Raw genomic sequence first — 21,012 nt, forward strand, 5'->3', positions numbered from 1 at the left:
GCAAAACAAGCAGCAGTGATGAGTGTCACAGTGGAGGTTCATGAGGTTCAGTCCCACAGCTCTTGCAATACCCACGGTCTCAGTGAAGGTAAAATCACCAGTCTTTCAAATCAGCAGAGCTCCATTTTTAATTAATCAGATAAAAAGGTTAAGTGCCTGGAGTCTTTGCTCAAGATCTGTTAGGCTTCTTTCCTTAAAAAGTGTAGTGGCAGTCAAATTAGTCAGAATTGTTTAATCATTCATACAACAAAAGTTGCCTATCTCAAGAGAAGGGGCCTTGTAATCACCTTTGTAAATACAGTTATATTCATCTGGTATAGGATAACAGGTTCAAAGTTGTAAACCCTGGAAATCTTTTACCATATGAAATGTTATTATAAGCATTAAGTCATAATGTCTGCTTGTTATCATGACAGCAGAAGTTCCCTAGGGTCAGGAGGTTTATGCTACAGCATATAGTGCTGAGTAATGAGCACATACAAATCTCTATTGTAACTGAATCCGAAACACCCTCTTTCCCTCCTCCCCCTAAACAATAAATTGAGAACATGAGACGCACGTAGGCATATGGTTCTTGATTTTGTATTCACTCGAATCTCTAAAATGCTTTTGATGTCTTGAGGATAATCACGCATGAGAAGGATGCTCTGGGTTTTTCCAAATGCTGCTGTTGGGAGGCAGCAGACCAAGGTGGCAAAGGCAGAAAGGAACGAGCTGAGCACAGGTCAGACTCTCAGAAGCCCCGTCCGACTGCAGTCTAGCCAGACTGGTCTCAAATAAGACAAAAAACAGTTTTCAAAAAGAGGTGGTTTGTCAGTGGGCAGAACCTCGAGGATATCTTGAGGATATTCTTTGCCAAAGGAAGAGCACTCAGCGGCTGGAGGGAGCTTTGTCTGTAGAGTCACTGTGTGACCCTGAAGGAGGCTGTGGAAAATGGTCTAGCCAAATTCTTCCCATACCCCTGAATTTACATAGTTTCCCACAAAAGCTTTGAGGGTTCACAAATGTTTCCTCAAGTAGCAATATTGCAGTCTCTCTTTGTATTGGTCCCCTTCTCTAAATTACTTGAAACTAGATACCATGGCATTTCCTTTTCATGTAATATTGAAAAACACTTCTACTTAGCCACGGCAACTAAGATGAGTTTTCACACCTTCAAACTTTCTAACCTCTAACATACCCTTTGATAGTTTTCAATAAAAAAGAGAAAATTAGCCAGCAGTGTATTTTCAACCTCCAGGTCTAGATATAAAATTGAGGAGCAATTCTGTAAAAAGCAAGTTAGTTTTTGAGCTCGCCGCTCCTTCAAGCCCTAGATCTGGCCACTCTGAACACCTCCCTTTTTGATTTTTTCCAGGACTAAGCTAAAGAGGACTCCAAGAAGAAAGACAGCAAGCACAAGGTGGCCAGCAGCATGCCGGTGAGGGAGAGATTGGCAGCCCTGGGCAGATGGGCAAGCAAGAAACCAGATTAGGAAGGCGCTGAGTGACAAGAGAGAAAACATCTGAGAATAGCAAATGGAAGGAAAATAATCAAACGGATCAGAGGCAACAGAGCTTGGAGCCCCCAGATAGAGTCAGGGTGGAGCAGGACCCGACACGCTTGAGGAGGAGTGATAAGAGCTGGTCAGATTATGGACATTGCTGCCAACCAAAAAACACGCTGCAGTAGCAGCTACCCACTGAATGAAGCAGTAGGAGGACTTCCCCAGGGGACAGGCTGTATTTGGGCATCTGTGCCCTCTTCTTTTCTCCCTGTGCATGTCTAGCTTTTGTGCTCCTCTCTGCCCAGGTCAACCACAGCAGGGAAAAATCAATGTGAACCTCAAGACAAGGAAAGTCCACTTACTATGTCTCTGTCCTTTACACAGCCTAGCAGAAACCTGCCTCACACAGCTGGGATCCACACAGCAGTGCTCATTATTGGTACAGAAAATATATCAAGTACACACAAAACCCTGCCGCTAGACTCTGGCAGTTTCTGCCAGGCAGATGCACAACCATTTAAAGGGCAACTGTGCAATCCTGACATATGAACTAGTCCAATTTCAAAGTGATAAACAGGAAGGATATATCGGATAGGAGATATCGGGGATACCCAGCAAGCAGGATTTGTATGGCACTGTGACTAAAGCAAAAACTCTCATTTGCTCAATGGTAATAAATGTGGTCATATATAGTCAGTATCATATACTCATCATATATCATCATCATAAGTTAGTATATATGTGTGTGTGTGTGTATACACGTGTGTGTGCATACAAAAATAAATACATGTATATATGGGTATGGGGGGGGGGGTGTCTGTTAAATACAAGACAGTTCTCCATTTCGTCGGACCCTCTCTGCTGACTGCCTTTCAGGTGGCAGAGCTGCTGCTGGCGCTTGCTGTGGAAACAACCTCCATCCTACCAGAGAGCTGTGCTCCATCCCTCTCTTCCTTATGGCTCCTTGTCCTGAGGCCACGCTTGCACAGACTGTTTTTTGCTTTGTGTGTGTGTGTGTGTGTGTGTCCCATACAAAGAAGGTTACCCTTACCCACACAGCAGCAGGCATGGGGGTGTACAAGAGATGCTGGGTTCAAAGAAGGCACAGGCAAGTTGCCGAAATACTTGGCCAAGTGAACAACTACTTTGAAAGAGCTCTGTGAGCCAGGCTCCTCTTTGTTCCCCTCGGTCTCCCGTTGCTGCTGCCTCACATGATTGCTCTTTGGCCAGGACACAGAGTGCTTTTGAGAGACAGTATTTGTCTTTCAAAAGGAAACGTAACATCAGTGTTAGTTGTGCGTTGCAAATGTAACATAATTAGCAGAAGCCTTTTACTTCTACCAGAAATAATATATGTGTGTATATATATATGTACAGGAACAAGTGCCTCTGTCAGCAGGAGAGGGAAGGGGTCATTGCCTCTCTGCTGGAGACCTCATGACCCCTGGAGAATCCCCACTGTAGCCAGAAAAATAAATTTTCATCCCCTTAAGGTGACCACTGAGTCACTGTGTAATCCCTCCTTGCTGTGCTGGCAGCCCAGTTCCCTGCCACATGGAGAAGAGCAGAGCACAGGGCCAAATTTTCAGCTGGTCAAAATAGCCAGAAATTCCTTCTAGCCTACATACTTGTGCTCACTTCCACCAGCAGAGCAGATAACGTGCTCCTGTGTTCCTGCATCAGGAGCCAAATCCCCTCCTTCTGGGGCTGGCAAAGCTAAAAGAACTGCAAGGACAGTGGTGCTCAGCCTGCTGGAGGCAGGATTTGGGGATAGGCTTTCATGTCAGCCCAGTCACTAACCCAAAATGATCAGTTAGCTTCTTGGAGGAGCAGTACCCTGACTTACAACCAGGAGGAAGCATAATCCATTTCATCATTTATAGAACTTCATAGTCCTTAGGAGAACTACACCTTGGGATTTCTGCCTTTGCTTTTTCCTTTCTTTTCAGCGCAGACACACAGTGTCAGCATATTAGCATAAAAGATGAGCCAGTGTTACTTTCAGGGGTGGATGGACTTACTGTGAGTATAAGGAGCTGGTCAGTTAAGATCACATTTCATATTTCAGATACTAAACTGCAGAAGGAAATTAGAGTTACTGCAAACAAATGAAAAAGCTCACATCTGGAGACAATGGGAATTAAGGGAAATCATAAAAAAGCCTCAACACATTCCAAGTAAGTCCCTTCACTTAAAATCATCCAGGAGTAGGAGGCATAAAGAACACAAATATACCAGTGCCCACTGCTGGATGGCCACAAAAACTCTGCTTGAATGCACAGCTGGTACTCAGAGAATGGGTTTTTGGAGGCCACTGAGGGAGCTGTGCAGGTTCCCACTTTTCCCTCTCTGAAAGCTTCAGCAAATCCTTCCCCATCAGCAGCTGAAGTTGTTTGTCCCAGGGAATGCACAACGTCCCTCTGCCACAGCACAGGCATGGGTCTGCTCCACCACAGGTCTTCTCCCTCAGAGCTGTCGTGACTCTGGGGGGAAAGTAGGACCCTCTTCCTCCTCAGCAAGGGCTGGAGAGCAGCTGGTCTTGGCACCATGCAAAGGCTCACAATTATTTTTATTGTCTCCCTTTGCCATGACTTACCAAGCTACCCCAGACAACTTAGGGCTGACCGAACATCCACTTACACTCTTAGAAATTCACAAGTAGAAAGGTGCTCCCCAGATGGCAATCTACCCAAAATCATTTGGATGTGAATGTTTGAAGCATACACCAGCCAGCACAAGAGCTGCAGGTACTGCCAGTGGGTGTCTTGTTGCAGGGTAGACCCTCCACGCTGCTGGGCTCTTAAGCCCAGGCATAAGAAAACTTTTTCTGTGAACAAGTTGGGCACAGGAAACTGGGGTATGCAGAAAGGCTACCATCCCTACTTCATATGGTAATTTTAAAAAGAAATAGCTAATTAAAGCAAGTGCTGTTCTGCAAGATATCATGGCATTCATGGTGCTGATTTCCCACTACCTGTTGTACTTCCTCGTTTAAAACATGGGGGATCAGCTCATCCACATCAGATGCTTTTTACAAGATTGAATTTTAAGATGTACATTGAAAAAAGGGTTGTTTTCTACCTCTTGAATTATGCAATCCTTCACTTATAAAACTTTCTGTACCCTGGGCTGTGGACCTGCTATGCCATTTCAATGACTTGCATATCTGCACAGGTTCATTTTGCCGTATGTACCCTGAAGCCTCTTGCCGTAGTTTTGTTTCCATCTCCTCACCACAGGGTGGTCAGTGATACGTGGTTAAACAGACACAGAGCTTTATTAAACATGGGTGAATGCTGAAAAAAAAAAAATAAATATGTACTAGGACTGGAAGGAGTTAAAACAAAGTGCAATGCCATAACAAATGTGTCACTTGCCCTGCGCCTTTTGCTTCCAGAGCCATGCAAGCAGCTGCAATGATAGTGGTATCTGCTGACTGCACTGCTGATCTGGGCAGCCTTTCCCCTCCCAGCTCACCCAGCACACTGATACGGCACAGTGTAGGTGTGGAAAAAAGAGGAAACCTTTCAACCCCAGAACCCAAGAAACCACCACCAGCTTCATCTCCTTTTCTATCTGCAGGTACTGCTACCTTGCATAAAAGCGCAGAGGCTCAGGGACCAAGGGCCTCATCAATATGATCAAATTAAGCAGCGACTGGGGATGAGCAATAATGATCATATTAGTAAGCTGTTCAAGCATTTCGTGGCTTGCAGCAATCACTGTTATCCCCAGCCGTTCCTAGGCACAGTCCAGAGTCAAGAACCTAATCTCAGTTGGACATCAGCACAAAGCCACCCTCTTTTGAAGTGGATGATATTTCACTAGCATAGGTGCAAGCTCTTCTACGCCGGTTGGTCTCTGTGCCCAAGATATGTGCTGCTTTCATCAGGCAGCCAATGTCACTTCAGCAGAGACAAGTTCAGACACATACCTACAGGGCTGCTCTAGTGACTTCTCTGGAGAGCTGATGGTAAGCATTACAGTTATGTCTCTCCATCTAGAATATTATAGCAAAATAGCTCTCTGCCTGTAAAATACAGCTGAGACTCAACAGTAAGTTCCATCTTTGCATCAGGGGTCAAAGCTCGTGTCCTTGAAGAGACAGAGGCTTTCTCGTCCCTGCTGAATACCTCATTACCTTCCCCTGACATGTCATTGCACATCTCCTACTCTCAGTTTTATTGAACCTTCACCTTGCTCTAAGTGGAAGATTCACTAACTTCATCCCAATTATATTTCAGATTTGCCTGGGAATTTAACTGACACTTCATCACCCATTTGTGACCACTATTATTTCTCCACTTCTTACTACAACTTTGGATCAGAACAGGATCTCTGCCAGATCAGAAAGTATTTGCGCTCAGCAGATAGATGTTGTGCACCCATCTGCAGGGAATCCATAGCAGCCTCCTAAAATATTCTTACATAAGTGTGTGGGTTTAAAACCACACATTTGAAAGCCCAAGGCAAATATGTAACTTGAATGCATAAACATTTTGCATACATAAACACTGGACATGTAAGAAACCACACAGATTGTGGATTTCTTTTTTAGAAGCTGTTTTCAAAAATGCAACCTACTACATCCAGCCCAACCTCATCCTAATTCTGTGGCTTCTTGGAGTTTAGGTAAGTATCAAAACAGTAGCAGCCCTCTAATGCAGAAAATAGCTTCTGCTCCAGAAGGATACAAAATAAGTGCCCCTGTGTAGAGAAATCCCTGAATTTCAAGTGCTTTATGCCAGTCTGTGCAGCCGGAAACTGTTCAGGGGCAGGATTAAAACTGCATGCTCCAAATCTATCAGCCCTTGTTCTTCTTCTCCTAAAATAGTGTTTTTCAACATTTATTGATTGGAGCATGATTCTGACTCTTTGAAAAGGAACCCCAGGATCACTTGGGCAGCATTGCTGCGATCATTTTCATGTACAACCAATAACAGTTAGGTTAACCCCCCAATATTTATCTTCTGTTCTCAATTTTCTCTTGAGAATATGTGCTATTTTAATTTTATTTGTCAGGAATCGCTTTATCGATTTGTCGTTTCTGTTTCCCAAGTCACTAGTGGTCCACCAGCTACAAGCTGAGAATTATCAACCAAGCACATGACCATAGGCAACATACTGGCCGAAACTGAACTGGATTTCTTACAGAGCCCTTATGTAGTCTCTGCAACTTGGACATACTCAAAAGGTCAAAAAAAAAAAAAAAAAAAAGCCAGGCACAACTACTACTGCCTCCTTACTGATCATCGTTAACAAAAACCTGTAGGTACATGGACAACTGGAGAATCAGACACAATGGGGTAGGACCCAGGTGGCAGACGACCTGATACTGATGCTAAGGAAAGAGGAACATATGAGGACACCTCCATGTCTGCAGCTCCAAAAAAAAAGCACCTAAACTCGTAGTGTTAGGCCTCATCTCTTTTCTAACATGCACGTTAAGGTCATGAAACCCAGAAGCAAGAATATCAAAGCTGCCCTGAGCCCAAGGACCGTATGTTACACATACTGTATGTTATACACACAGTCAACGTTCACCACGCAGCAACACCCTCACACGCACTGAGGTGCGTATCTGAAGACAGAGAAGGTAGGAGAGCTGTTGAGTAGAAGCTGAACGCCAAACGAGCAGGCATAACCGAGCAAAGCCAGACAGCAACACAGCACCTGCGTTCTGCAAAAAGCCCACCCGGTTGCAGCCAAGATCCTTGCCTGGTACCCCGGAGTTAAGGGCTCTAAATTCACTCCCGGGTTAGGAAATGTTAGGCTGCTTGCAGAGGAAAAGATTCTGAGTGTCTGTCCCCTGCTCTTCCAAACATAGAGCAAAATTTGCAGCATTAACAAGCTCACAGGTTAAAAACAAACTTCCCTCATAACAAAGGTCTTAAAATTAGCCCAACTGATACAAGCTCCCTATTGCTAACATACATCAAGCTCCGAACAACAGGTTTCTTTAAAAATACACTTTATTTACAAGACATTCAAACTTCATTCTGAAAAAAACATAAATGTACGTAAAACTTAAAGTAATTTTTCACTATCAGTTAATAAAACCACCGTGAGATTTACAATTCATTGATTCAGCAATCATGGAAATTACATTTTGGCACATTATTTAAATCACATAACAGAAAAACCGGAGGAGACTCAAGCAACACAACTCCATAAATGTAACAATCTTATGCAGTGACATCCTCATATCAAGGTATCACTGTTCAAATAAACTATTTAACATAGAAAGTGCTTCCACTGTACAGCAGAGTAAGCAGTAGAACCTATAGAAATCTTCACAGCTTTCAAATTATCTTTTCAGAAATGTCCCTTTTACCTGCTTTCCAATCAGCGATCCAACCTTTCCCCTAAGGTGTTAATGAGTGACTAATGAACCCTGCTGATTTCATCATACCTTCTTTAAGGTTTAGAAACCAACCTTCTTTAAAAAGTTGGTTCAGGCGGAGTGTTTTTAAAGAATTCAAGTATATATAAATATATACATCTATATTTCAGGATGACTACTTAGACAACACTTCTAACAGACCACAGGACATAAAACAATCCTTGGAATAGCTCACATCAAGCCATCCATAAACCTTGGGTGGTGAACTTCACTTCGGGGAAAATTCCAATGTAGGTGTGTTCCCTTCAAAGTTCAGAGTAAAAGGGACCATTCAGGACAGTAAGTGTTACAATCAGGTAGGGACAAGGGAAAGAACAGGAAGAACTAAACAAGGTCAAAACCTGGTTTGCAGTGGTAAAGCGTAACACCTAGCAAAAAAAAAAAAGAAAGCGAGTGAATTTGAATAAAATGGATCGCAAAAATCAAACCAGTGCATAAAAGAAGTATTTCTAAACTGTATTATAGGTACATCACCATGACCAGAAGGCTAGCAAAATCACACTGCTTTTACTGAAGAGACAAAGAATAAAAAAAAATGTTAAGAGAAAAAACCACATTTGCACCACAAGTCAAAATAAGGAAAAGAGAGTCAATTAAAAACCTATTACAACAAAGGCAGTGGTCCTAAAAGCTGTATCAGTTATTTTTCTTTACACAGAAGAGCAAAGGCAAGACCTGCATTTAGAGAGTTACAGAATAAGAAAAAATTAACAATCAAATGGGCACGTTTGGCACACACAAAAAGTGACAAAAAACTGATTCACTTAAGAAAAGGCCCGCAACTGATGAAGGCCAGTAAATTGCTTTTGCATTCAATGCCATGATAATTTATTCCAGATTTCACTTTTACTCCAAAACAATCTAGCAAGGCTAGTAAACTTTTCGTTGTCATTCAACCAGCTCACATGTATGACTGGTTATGGATCAGAGGGCCACATAAGTGGAAAGTCACCTGTATTTTAAGCAGATTTCCTTTGCTACAGACAGTGATGGACAGATCGGGGCAGCCACTGCAAGAGAACCTGAATGCCGTAAGGGAGTACTTGAAGAGGTCAGAGTAGCACAATCAACCTGCAATCGTCAGAAATTTCTTACTGAATTGGAGGGGAAAAGAGCAATTAAGCTAAAGAGGCCATAAAAGAGGCTTTATGACAGTACAATACGCTACAAAACTGAATTTAGAAGTGCCCATAGGTAAGGGCAAACACTGAAATAGACTCTACTTCAAAATGAGGTAAGCCTACTTCAAGAGAATTAGAAGAGATATGCCAAGAACTGAAGGGAAATAAGACAATACAAAATACACAATGATTGGACTGAAGCCTTCTACAGAAGCAGAGAGGGGCCACTTAGCAGATTCTAGTTGTGACATACTTAGAGGAGAAAAATGTTTTGTTGTGGGACTCAAAGGAAGGCAAGGATACTGGGTCAGAAACCTTAGCTGAATACCCTGAAAGTCCCTACACAGGAAAAGCAAGGTTCATCTCATCAATCCTATAGCTCTGTTGGTTTTGCTTGCTTAAGTAATAAAGCAATTTTTAAATCTACATGTTTTCTAGACCTGAAGATTTCTATAATCCCTGGTATTTTCATATTTATTCCCAGGCATAACTACAGTACATTCAACCAGACAAGAAAAAAGGTTTAAGACTGTTACTTCATTGTATTTTCAGGTTACAAAATGAATGACTACTGAACCCTAATTCATGTAAAAGCTTAAAAAAATAGATAGTCACAGTTTTAACAGACACTGTAAGGATAAAGTAAAAGATGGTCCATTTTGTCAAATGCCCCAACACTACACATAGTAGCTTTGTCTAATTAATTCCAGAGTAAACAATACTGCCATTCCATCTTTCAACCATTTAATAAAATGTATATATTAAAAAATTACCTGATTTGAGACACAAATGCATAATTATGAAAGAGTGCTTGTTTTACAGGATATCTGGGAAGCAAGTTCTCCCATTGACTTTGTTGTTATTTTGGGAGCCTTCTATTCCAGTTCTCAAAAAAACCTATAAATATATTTGTTATTTACATCTAAACCCCAAGATTTAAGCATCATCACAGATGAAAATAAGGACAAAAAGAACAGAAAAAAGGTCTGCCTTACTTTATGCCACATGCTTTTAAAACAGAATTCTTACAACGTTTCCTGGTTTACATTTATTCGTGCAGCAACTGCCAAGCAAGATCCTGCTGCTTTCACCTCTGCTGCTGCCAACAGAATCAAACAGACTGGAGGACCAAGCTTTTAATTATACTAACACATAGTTTAATTTATACAATACAAACCTACAATGGAAGGCTATAAAATACATTAATTCACCCAAGAATCTTTCAAAAGGGCTAACTACAAATCTAGAAACATGCCATTTAGACTGCAATCACTGCTTCAGTAAATACCATTTTCCAAGCAGCAAAATATCCTGCTGTGTGTTTTAATATTCATAGACTCATAGGATGGTTTGGGTTGGAAGGGACCTCAAAGATCACCTAGTTCCAACCCCCCTGCCATGGGCAGGGACACCTCCCACCAGACCAGGTTGCTCCAAGCCCCATCCAACCTGGCCTTGAACACTGCCAGGGAGGGGGCAGCCACAGCTGCTCTGGGCAACCTGTGCCAGTGCCTCACCACCCTCACAGTGAAGAGCTTCTTCTTTGCATCTGATCTAAATCTACCCCCTTTCAGTTTAAAGCCATTAGCACTTCTCCTATCAATATTCATTGATTTAATGTAATCATCCTTATTAATAAGGAGTTGGCTGCTTTCAAGCCTGGTATTTTCCCAGCCCAGGCAAGAAATCAATTTGCCCTTTCTGTTGAGGTGTCACTGAGGTAAAGACACCCCTATTTTACAAAGGTGTCCCCATGAATAAATAAATAAAATAGCCTGCCCAGGCAGCACAGACCATTGAAAGGCTGCTTTTGATAGCAAAATGTGTTTGAAAGCCTCTGGATCTGACCTGCATAGCCAGTGAGGCTAAGCACTACACTCAGGGTGGATCAGGTAGTGGGTCCAGGAGAGGTAGTGGGCCTCCTCTCCCGGAAACATGGAGAACGCACCTGGCCTAAATCCAGCACTGGTGACAGGGCAGGCCATCTTGTTTTCCTTAGAGCACCCTTGCATGCCTTCAAAAAGAGCAAGCAGCAAAAAGATGATGGAACTGCTTCACTAAATACAGTCTGAAATACACCTTTGGGCAGGGGGAGGAGGGGCAGGGCAGAGGGGAGGGCTTAGACCTTTAAAACAAACCAACAAGAAATAATTGAGACTAAACCAGGAAAAATTCCCTGTAATTGTTTTCTAAAGCTCCCTCTAAGTGATAATACTGCATATAAAACTTCAAAGAGACTTTCTTAATTAATATAATACTAAATTATCTCTTAATAATAGAACTGCAGAATTTTAACTGTTCGTAATAAACACATTAGCTTATTTATTCAGTGTGAATGACAGACACTCAGTGTTATAGATACCGCAATCATCCCGCAAAATGATGAATAAAGACCGTGGCTATTATACCTTCTATTGTCAGGAGAAATAAAAAATAAAAATGAAAAAGATTGAGTTGTACAATCACAACAGTGAACAAGACAAAAGTTAGTTGGATGACTGCCTGCATTTCCATTTGCTAGAATCAGTACAGTCAACATTAGTAAGTATTTCTTTGCTTTCATGACAAGAAGTCTATTCTTCAGCATAATTATCTGTGATCAGGCTGGGACTCCAGTATTACTAGTAGAGAAGCAAGACCAGCTTCTGCTCTGTCCCTAAATACAGGAGTCAGTCAAGAAAACAATTTCAGTCAAAATTCCTGAGTGCTTCCCCTCCCCCTCAGACACTCTTAGTTTCATTCACAAACCCCACTGGCCAGAAGCACAAGTGTTATCGTTAAACACGAACTGTCCATGCAAAAATGGGGTTTACAGATCAGTAAAGCATCTCTACTGAAGTCCTCTGTAAATCTACAGTACTTCAGCCCAGTACAATCGTTAACTGGCCACAGGGCTTTCAGGAAACAGCTCACTTCAGCAGAAAAGGCCAGAGTTTCATTCCCAGTGCCACTGGCCTTTAACTGCAAGCACCAGTGCAGACAGCAATACACCCCATCCACTCTAACAACAGAAATTCGCACGCAGTTTGATAAGGAACTGGGTTAACCTGTATTGGAAAAATCTTAGATGAACGCCACACCCTTCGTGGAAATATTAATCCTTATTTCAGATACAAGGGGGTTTTAGGTGTATTTTGGTTTACAGCTAAAGCACAGAAATCTTTTTGCCACACCAACTTCAGCTACAACCACCGACAACCCCCTTCCCAGCCAGGATGTGTTTGTTCTATGAAAACATTACTCAGAGCAGAGGGAATTGCCTAAAGTCGTGTACTGCTCAGCTGTGATTTGCCATCAGACACGCCATGATTTTTTATGTTATCCTCTGCCAGTGGGTACTCGATAGGGATTTCAACATCATTTTTACTTGAACCATTGTCTTTATGCGGTGCAGAAAGGCAACTCTCATTTTTCTCAGTATAGCCGTTAGTTTTAGCCAGGGGGGGCTCCCGCTGACTGCAGCACAGCTGAGAGTCACAAGCTTTTGAGATGCAGGGTGAGCTGCACAGTAGCTGGGAGGTCTTGTGGTCAATGTACTCAGGCTGGATGGTCACAGAATGGATCCCTGCTTCGTGGAAAACCTTCCGCATTTTATAAGCAGCATCTTGGTAATCAGTAGGGGTTTGGCACTTGATATGAAGAGTAGCAATATTCTTCCCACCTGCAAGCTCCCAAACATGCACCTCATGAAGGCTGCTAACCCCAGGTACACGAGCTAGTCTGTCAGCTGGAAGACATAAGAGAAAGATATTAGAGGCTTTCTTGTACTGCTTAATTACTAGCTTTCTCATTAAGAGCCCTATCCGAATGCAGCAGTCTCTGAAATATCTTTTTAAAAGAGCTGTAGTTAGTAAAATATGTCTACTCCCAGCTGCCTCCAGATGACCACATGAGCAGGCCACCCTTCCTTTTGGGTTCACCCATCCCTCAGGCTCACTGGACTAGATGGGAGTTGGACTAGATGATCTCCAGAGGTCCCTTCCCACTCCTACCATTCTGTGATTCTGTGTCATGGCAATTTACCAGCTGTTCATAGAAGCCACGTTAGAGCACCACTTCCTTGGCCGAGACCTCACATCTTCTGGTTTCTTTAGCCCTGAGCATGTTGGAATTCCAGAAATAACCAGCGCTACCCCACAATTAACCAGTGTGAACAATGCCAGAGAGCTACGAAATTAACCAACCTTAATGGAAATTTCTAAGCTGTTTTGGAAGCCTTTCAGAAGAAGCCACTGCAGGGTTGGGAAATACTGTAACTCAATGTTGTTTCTTTCACAAACACCCCACACAAAGCATTAACAGCTCAAGACTGGGTATTTTTGATGTATTGTTGGAGTACCACATTCTCAAAATGCATGCTTTAACTAATCCACAGAGATTTGAGTCATGTTGCTAGGACACAGGCATGTGACTATTTCTCACAGTTCTTGAGAATTTAGAGCTATTATGAGTAAATAATCCAAACATGTCATTCCAGAAAAACATATGCATCGAAATGTATCATTAAAATTAATAGCATTTAAACAACAAACTTTACTTACTCAGTAGCTGCATATTAACACCTTTGGGAACCATCTGCAACAAAATAATTGAGGTCTCCTTGATAAGCGGGAACGCAGAAGACAAGATGATGAACACCATAATTATTGTCAGGCTTGGATCAATGTAGCACTGCCAATTACATGGATCATTCCCCAGAGGAAGTACATGGAAGATTGTAGCAGCAACTACCACGACCACAGATCCAAGTGCATCGCCCATAACATGCAAAAGAACACCTGAAACAAATGGCACAATTTCCATTAGTGGGGTGGGGGTTTTGGGGCAGGAGGAGAGTAATGCTGCATTTTTCAAGTCTGTTCTACTTGACATGAAAAATGCAATATTCCAGGCACTAACACCATAACTGAAGTCTACAATAACAGCTTTCAGAACAAAACAGCAAGGGAAATACTGACTCTGAACCACAGCTGCTTAAGTGGGACACATTATTAAACATGTAGGGTATGCTAGCAACTGCGGTCCAACTGCAATGCCATGGCAACGTGAAATGTGTTCGCTTAAACGCCTGCAGATTATTAAGAGTTCCCGGCACATTAAACCTTAATTCTCAATTAAAAATTGATGACCAAATCTATCCACTCCACCCTGGAAGCTGAGAGCGCCACAGACCACCCCCAATAACAGTTATTCTCCTCCATAAGCTTCTATGACAGTCTTGAAATCTGAAAAATTACCCAAGTGAAACCTAAGCCTGTTCCTATGGCTCCAGATGTCCTCAAACTCCAATTTTGAGATCAAGCTTGATTACTAGTCATAGTAAACCTTGTCCCACTAACACTACTAGCCCTCAGACCCCCCCCAAAAAAAATCAGAATCTGGTTTGAAAGTCAGTCACATGGACACCACAGCGTGGTATGTGCCTGGACTTCTCTAAATTGAGAGGAACACTGGGTGCCACTTCTTACATCTATAGAAATGGTTTTGCACAAAAGGTAACGACACAAAAGAGGCTCTTGCAAGAACACGTTTTTAGCTGCGCTTTCAACTACAATGACCAAAGTAGTCTTCTTGCAATAAAGTTACAATAATCTAAGAACTCCTTTTTTCTTTTCTTTTTTTTTTTATACTACTTTACATAGTCTGCCTTCTTCCCGTCATTGCTCAAATGCACTCCAGTTTTGTCAGTCTTTACTCTTCAGACTCAGATTTCATTCCAATCCATGCCTAATTCATAACATCTCTAAATATATGAAGTCAATTTCTTTGTCAATACTTTTTATTCGAAGCCTGTGAGAGAATAAAGTGGACCATCTCCTTTTAACACCCCTATGACAAGCACTTTCAAGCCCTTCACTCCAATTTAATCATTCCCTCTGGGCTGAAGAAGCCGTAAAAAGCTCCCTCCGAAACTCATTAAGAACATGGAAAGAGTTTTGATTCTTTGGTGATGCTGCACACTGGATTAGACCTAGAGCTGTGCCTGTGCTGCTCTTTCTTCACAGCTCTGTGCATGAGCATTGATCTGCTGTGTGAGAAGCGAAGGCAATAACCACTGAAGTTCCTCCAAACCACTTGGGTCAGATAAGTAAGTTCAAGCTTCCGGTGTGTCCAGCTCTTTCTGCTGAAGTCAGGCATGTTCTGCCCCATTTGGCAGACTCCCATAGGGTTTTACTCCTCCTAACAGCGTTGTAGTGTTTCCTTTTAATTTACCAATGATCCCAATTCAGCACGGGCTATCAGCACTAACAAGAGGGACAGGCAGGATGCAATTGCCAAGGCAACTAACTAGAGAGCACAGCTTAAAAAGAACAGGAAAATGTTTCAGAAAGTCTTTTTTTGATTTAAGAAAAAAGTAAGTATGTCAGAATTTTGACAAATTATGAATCGAGAATATTGAATTTGGAAAATGCTTATTTTACATTACAACATCATCAGTATGTACGTCTTGATTACACGTCACATAACGAGGGCCTCGACAGAAATGAACCCATTTCCCTATCGATCCCCAAAAGGCATGGTTATAAGATAGAACTGAAAATTAATTTTCATTAAATAAAGTCAGTATGGTAGACCATATGTAACACATAGTTTCCAACAGCTTGTGTTGCAAAGTCTGAACTACTCTGCATATGCTCAAGAAGCAGAAGCAGTAATTTTACACTACAATAATTAATCCTGTCAGGCAGAATGTATGGATTCCTATTCCCACCACTTCTAAAATCAAGGAAGCAGTTCCTCTACCAATCCATTTTGTCCAGCCATGTTTTTCGTGGAGGCTCTGATCATGACGTACAGAATTTTTTGCCAAGCGATTATGAAGCAAGTACAGCTATGTAACTAACTTCAAAAGGCAAAACATAGATTTTGAATCAGAATTTTAAAGACACATATCTGTAGCACTGGCTACAGAAGAAAGGACAATAAAAATAGATTTTGCAAAGATGACATACTAAAGTAGCACTTAAAGAAAAATTCTCTTTTTAAAAATCAAAAGACGACAGGTATCTTAAAATAACTGACACAAACCTCCTTATCCTTCAGACATTTTTGAAAGTTTCTAGCACCATTACGCCTAAGCCCTGTCATTCAGGCAAGTAAGGCCTTCTCTGAAATATACTCATCAGATTCTTGTTCTTCTCTCCTCCATCCCTGAAAGTGACAGTTTGCTTTTCCTGCTCCAATAATCTTACCACTATAATGCCATAATATCCAGTGACACCTATTTCTAGGCATTCAGGGAAGTGTTGTGGCTCTAGTACATGGTTTGATTTCCAAAGTGTCTTCCCTTACAGACACACCTGTGTAAGTCTGAAAACACTTTGGAAGACAGGCAGACATTCACACACCACAAAAAAACCCAAAGTGCCTGACTGCCATGTCGACCTCTTACGCTGAACTGATGTGATGCCAACTTACACAACTTTGGAGGAACATCAGATGCTGACAGGTGACCATAAGAAGCCTGAAACTACCATTCTGTTTCTGACAGCCCCTTCCTTGGGGACAAACTTAGCATTTAATATACTCAAAGACATCTGCTTCTGGCTCTGATCAGAGTAGGTACATAAACGTGTACATAAACACGCATACAGAGAGGGAGAGAGACACTTGGTTAATTTATTCCTAGAAACAGTTATATAGTTTCACTCCGCAAATACCCAGAGAGCTGCTGAATTACAACATAAAAAGGGCTGAGCCTGTCATGGACTCTCTTGGGGACAGCATCACAGTTCAAGGACCTGGAAAAACACTGTGCTGAAGCACAAGTTTCAGCACGTTTTTCCTCTACGCTGACAACAAAACACTATCAACCTCGGGATTTAAAGAAATTCTGTTTTCTGCCCAAAAGCATTTGAAAGCTGAAAACTGTTCAATTACTACAGCAGTGACACTCAAAAAGGTGTCTAACAGCTACCTGCCTTACCTTCCTATAAGGCCTCTAGTGACTTGAGCTTACTGCAATAGACTTTGCCTCCTTTCCAAAAAGTTCACCTGCACTCTTCTAAAGAATTAAAACCAAAGTGTGAGCATACTCGGAGTCAAAGCAGCATCACACTCTTTTGTTATCATCTATGCCATGTCACACAACCAAAATCTTTCTGCTAAAGATAACCAGGTCCATATACATAGAAGAGTCCCGGAATTTTGCTCCATTTCTTACTGATATTTGAAAAAAAAAAAAGAAACAAAAAAAAAAAAAAAAAAAAACAAAACAAAAAATAAACAAACAAAAACAAAACCAACCAAACAAAAAAAAACCCACCAAACCCAAAACTGAAATAGAAAACAGAAAGTGTTTAAAGTTAACATAACATTAGCAGTATACTCCTGTGCTGTACCTCTGATGTTCAAGGCTTCAGACTTTTTCTCTTTTTTCTTCTCAGGCCCCTCTTCAGGGCTTTTTTGGTCATTTGGTGAATCACCTGCATTCAAAGAAGAAACGCTGTGTTGTGTATAAGTTCTACAAACAGAAAAAACATCAACCTTCTCAAAACCAACTTATTTCAAAGATGACAAGAAGAAATAAAACAACAAGCCAAAACATTTCCCATGCAGCGCTCTGAGCAACGCCTCCCTCCCCCAACCCAACAGGACACCCAGCAGCTCGGCGTAAAGTCCAAGGTGAAAGAGGCCTTGGGTGTCAGGTTAGAGCAATTCCCCAGGGCCCACGAGTGGGTCTGGAGCTCGGAAAGGCCCCAGAGGACAGCTCTAGCAGCTCAGCGCGTTCCAGGGAGGGATGGAGGGGACAGGGAGGGATGGGGAAGGGTGTGAGGGGTGGATGAGAGGTGGGGGACACGAGGGGAATGCCGGACGGCGAGGCAAGGCGGCGAGGATGCAGCCGAAAGGCACCTGCTTCATCTGCCTCCCCCGTCGGGGCACTGCCGGGCACGGCCTGCAGCGTGGTGGCCGCGGGTGGCGGGGCAGGAGGGCGGCGACGGCAGCAGGCACCCCAGTCCTGGAAGACAAGGAGCCCCACGAGGTTGACGGCGAGGCCGAGGGTGCCAACGATGAGCACCAGCTGGGCGTCATCGATGGGCTCGGGCCGGGCGAGGCGGAGGATTGCCTCCACGAAGATGGTGAAGCAGAGGGCGGTGAGGAAGACGGCGTTGCTGAGGGCCCCCACCGCCTCGGCACGGCTGTAGCCGTAGGTGGCGCGGGGGCCCCGGCGGCTGCGGCGGGCGATGCGCCCCGTGGAGAGGCCCACGCAGAGGGAGATGAGGTCCGAGAGCATGTTGAAGGAGTCGGACACCAGCGCGATGGAGTTGCCCAGGTAGCCCGACACCAGCTCGGCCACGAAGAAGCCGACGGTGAGCACCAGCATGAAGATGAGGCGGCACGTCTTCCCCGAGTACCGCCCCATGGCGATGCCAATGGCGGCGGCCACCGGCGCCCCTCTCCGCGCTAGCGCCGGGGCATGCCCAGCCGCCCAGCGTGCAGTGCCGCCGGCCCGCAACAAGTGCGGCCGCCGCGGCCCTTAACGCCGCCGCCCGCCGCCACAGGCCCCGCCCGCCGCCCTGCCCCGCGGGGACGGCAAAGCCCGCCCCGCCGCCGCCAGCACCGCCACAGCCCCGCCAACGCCCCACCGCCGCCACCGCCGCCGGCACCGCCGCCACCGCCGCCACCGCCGCCGCCACAGCCCCGCCGCCGCCGCAGCCCCGCCGCCGCCACCGGGTGAAGGCTGCGGGGGACCCCCGCTGCCCTCCCGCCCCGCCGCTGCGCAGCCTCCGGGGCTTACGGGTCGTTCGAAACGATCGTGGGTGACAAGCAGTGAATAAAATACGAAACAAATACGAGATCAAACGGCCGTGGGGAGGGGCAGAGCTTACACGCCGGCCTGAAAAGGGCCCTGGGGGCCGGCAGAGCCTCCCAGGCAGGTCCAAAAGGGCCGCCCGTGCTCTGTAGGACGCCCGGTACCACCGCCCTGTCCCAGCACGGTGAAGTTTCAGTGACGGATCCAATAATTGCACTCCTGTGGTGCTTTATTGGTGGCTCAAGTGCCAAACCGAAGGATAGAGTGCCATCTACCGAACCAGGTACTTTCCTGCCACCAGCCGTTGGAAAGGTGTGCCAAAACAGTGCCTCAAGTATGCACCATCTATCATCATCCTATGAGAAAAATAATTTCATGCATTTTTTTAACCTACAGAACAGTCTATAACAAGCATAATATGCAAGTAGACCTCTATCTCGTATTTGTAGATTACTTTTTTTGTTATGACGGTTCTTGGGAAAGTAACACCCCTGCATGCAAACAGAAAAAGGACAGAGCCGGACCACTAATACAGCATTTTGAGATGATGGGAGCAATTGAATAGTCAAAGGACGTGCTGGGAAATTAAGTCATCCTCAACTATGGGGTTCTCAGTAACAGAACTGGGCCCCAAAATAATAAACATAAGTGAAAGACATAAGAACTAAAGAAAATAATGTCCTTAAAATTATATCCTGTGAGAGTCTGGAATATTTCAATGATGCAAGAAGCACACCAGTGCTGGAGTTACTGCTTCAGCAACTACAGGTCACACTGAACTGCCACGTCAAACATTTCACCACGCTTGACAAAGCATACGTCGCTCTCAGATAATAAACCAGCATGGCCAGTCAATGCTACCGTATCCCTCCTACTAAAGGTGGTGGTCTCTACAACCAGAGCTTCATTAAAGGCCTTGGGAATTTCCTGTTTATTCTAACTCTGAAGCAATTACATTGATACTGCTGTTATTTGAGTTTGATGCCTCGCTTGAATACCTCTTTTATATGAGGCCTCTCAATTCCACCTAAATTCTGTGTAGACAACCAAAGCCTTTCTTGCATATAGCCCAAAATGCATCCTAAGATCTGGAGTGGGTTTAAGTAGCCATTCAGGGCATAATCTCCCGTGTATCTGTAAGGATTAACACACACAAGTATCAAATAACTGGAGATTCTTGTGCATGTCGTTCGCTCATTCAATGGCCAAGCAACGGAAGTACCCTGCAATATTCAAATTAACAAATGCATAAAAACAAATGTATTGAAAATAACCTTACCATAAAGACAAACACAATAGTTGGAGCAGATAGCATCAACACATATTTCAGCTTTATAATTACATCTACCATGAGAGATTTTAAACAGTTGTGATAAATAAAAAGGAGTGTGACACAGGTAGAACAAAAAGAGGAAAAATATCTAAGAGTTATAGGAAGTTAAATATTCTATTTGATATAAACTTTAAAATGACAGACTATATCTTCTTTACTATAATTAGTGATAGGAAATTCTGCCTCTGGCACTTCACTTAAAATAAAAAAACACTGAAGCCCAGATCACTGCATCTGCATGGAACAGAAAAGAATTTCCAGTGGTTCTTATTTTAGGAAGATGTATAGTACAGTAGCTGGAAAATTATTAATCTTCCTGCGCAAAATATACATTAGTTCTCTTTGAAAAACAATAACATGTCACAGTCCTGAACTCACTTCAAAAACATAAAAATACCACAGTTATTTTGAAGAAATAGTGCTAAAAATATTATTTTCAGCAAATAAGGCTCTGACTAAGTCTGACATGGGGCACAATTACAGATGAGTGACTGAAGAAGTCAGAAGCAGAACATGTTCAGAGCCTCAGCTCTGAAGCTTTGTCTGCTGATCCACTGATTCTTCCTTCTTCTGCCTGTCAAGCTCACGCATCTCAACCTGCCTCTCCCGAAACAGCGTCAGTCTGAAAGCCACACACTGACATCGAAACAGAGCAATGTCTGTGCTGGGTTAGACCAGAGGTCCATGTCTGAACTATATCCAGTTCCCATCTACCTATTTTGGAGATGAGGGAACCAAACCTGCACAGTCCTCAAAACACAGGTCAGGCACAGATTCAGCAGAGGCACAGCAAAGGTCCTGGATATCTCCTTTACTCCTTTTCCACTACTGCCTCTACGTTTCACTGACTTTTGTCTTCTGAACATTTAGCAAACATTTTTACAGAACTGATCGTTCTCTCCTGCTTTCTGTTTC

At 43.4% G+C, this 21,012-nt stretch overlaps 1 protein-coding gene across 1 annotated transcript; it reads right to left on the bottom strand.

Annotated features, from left to right (window-relative positions):
- Window positions 1-7,440: 7,440 nt before the first annotated feature.
- Window positions 7,441-18,374, bottom strand: SLC30A10 (solute carrier family 30 member 10). Its single transcript, XM_086461883.1, has 4 exons — window positions 17,864-18,374; window positions 17,353-17,436; window positions 13,552-13,788; window positions 7,441-12,737 (listed from the first exon to the last, which is right to left on the bottom strand). Exons 1-4 carry the CDS (start codon window positions 18,372-18,374, stop codon window positions 12,271-12,273), a joined length of 1,299 nt encoding a protein of 432 aa, XP_086318009.1. The 3' UTR covers window positions 7,441-12,270.
- Between the last annotated feature and the right edge of the window lie 2,638 nt (window positions 18,375-21,012).

The sequence above is a fragment of the Leptosomus discolor genome, chromosome 2, assembly GCF_034619465.1.
Source record: "Leptosomus discolor isolate bLepDis1 chromosome 2, bLepDis1.hap2, whole genome shotgun sequence".
NCBI classification, from domain to species: domain Eukaryota; kingdom Metazoa; phylum Chordata; class Aves; order Leptosomiformes; family Leptosomidae; genus Leptosomus; species Leptosomus discolor.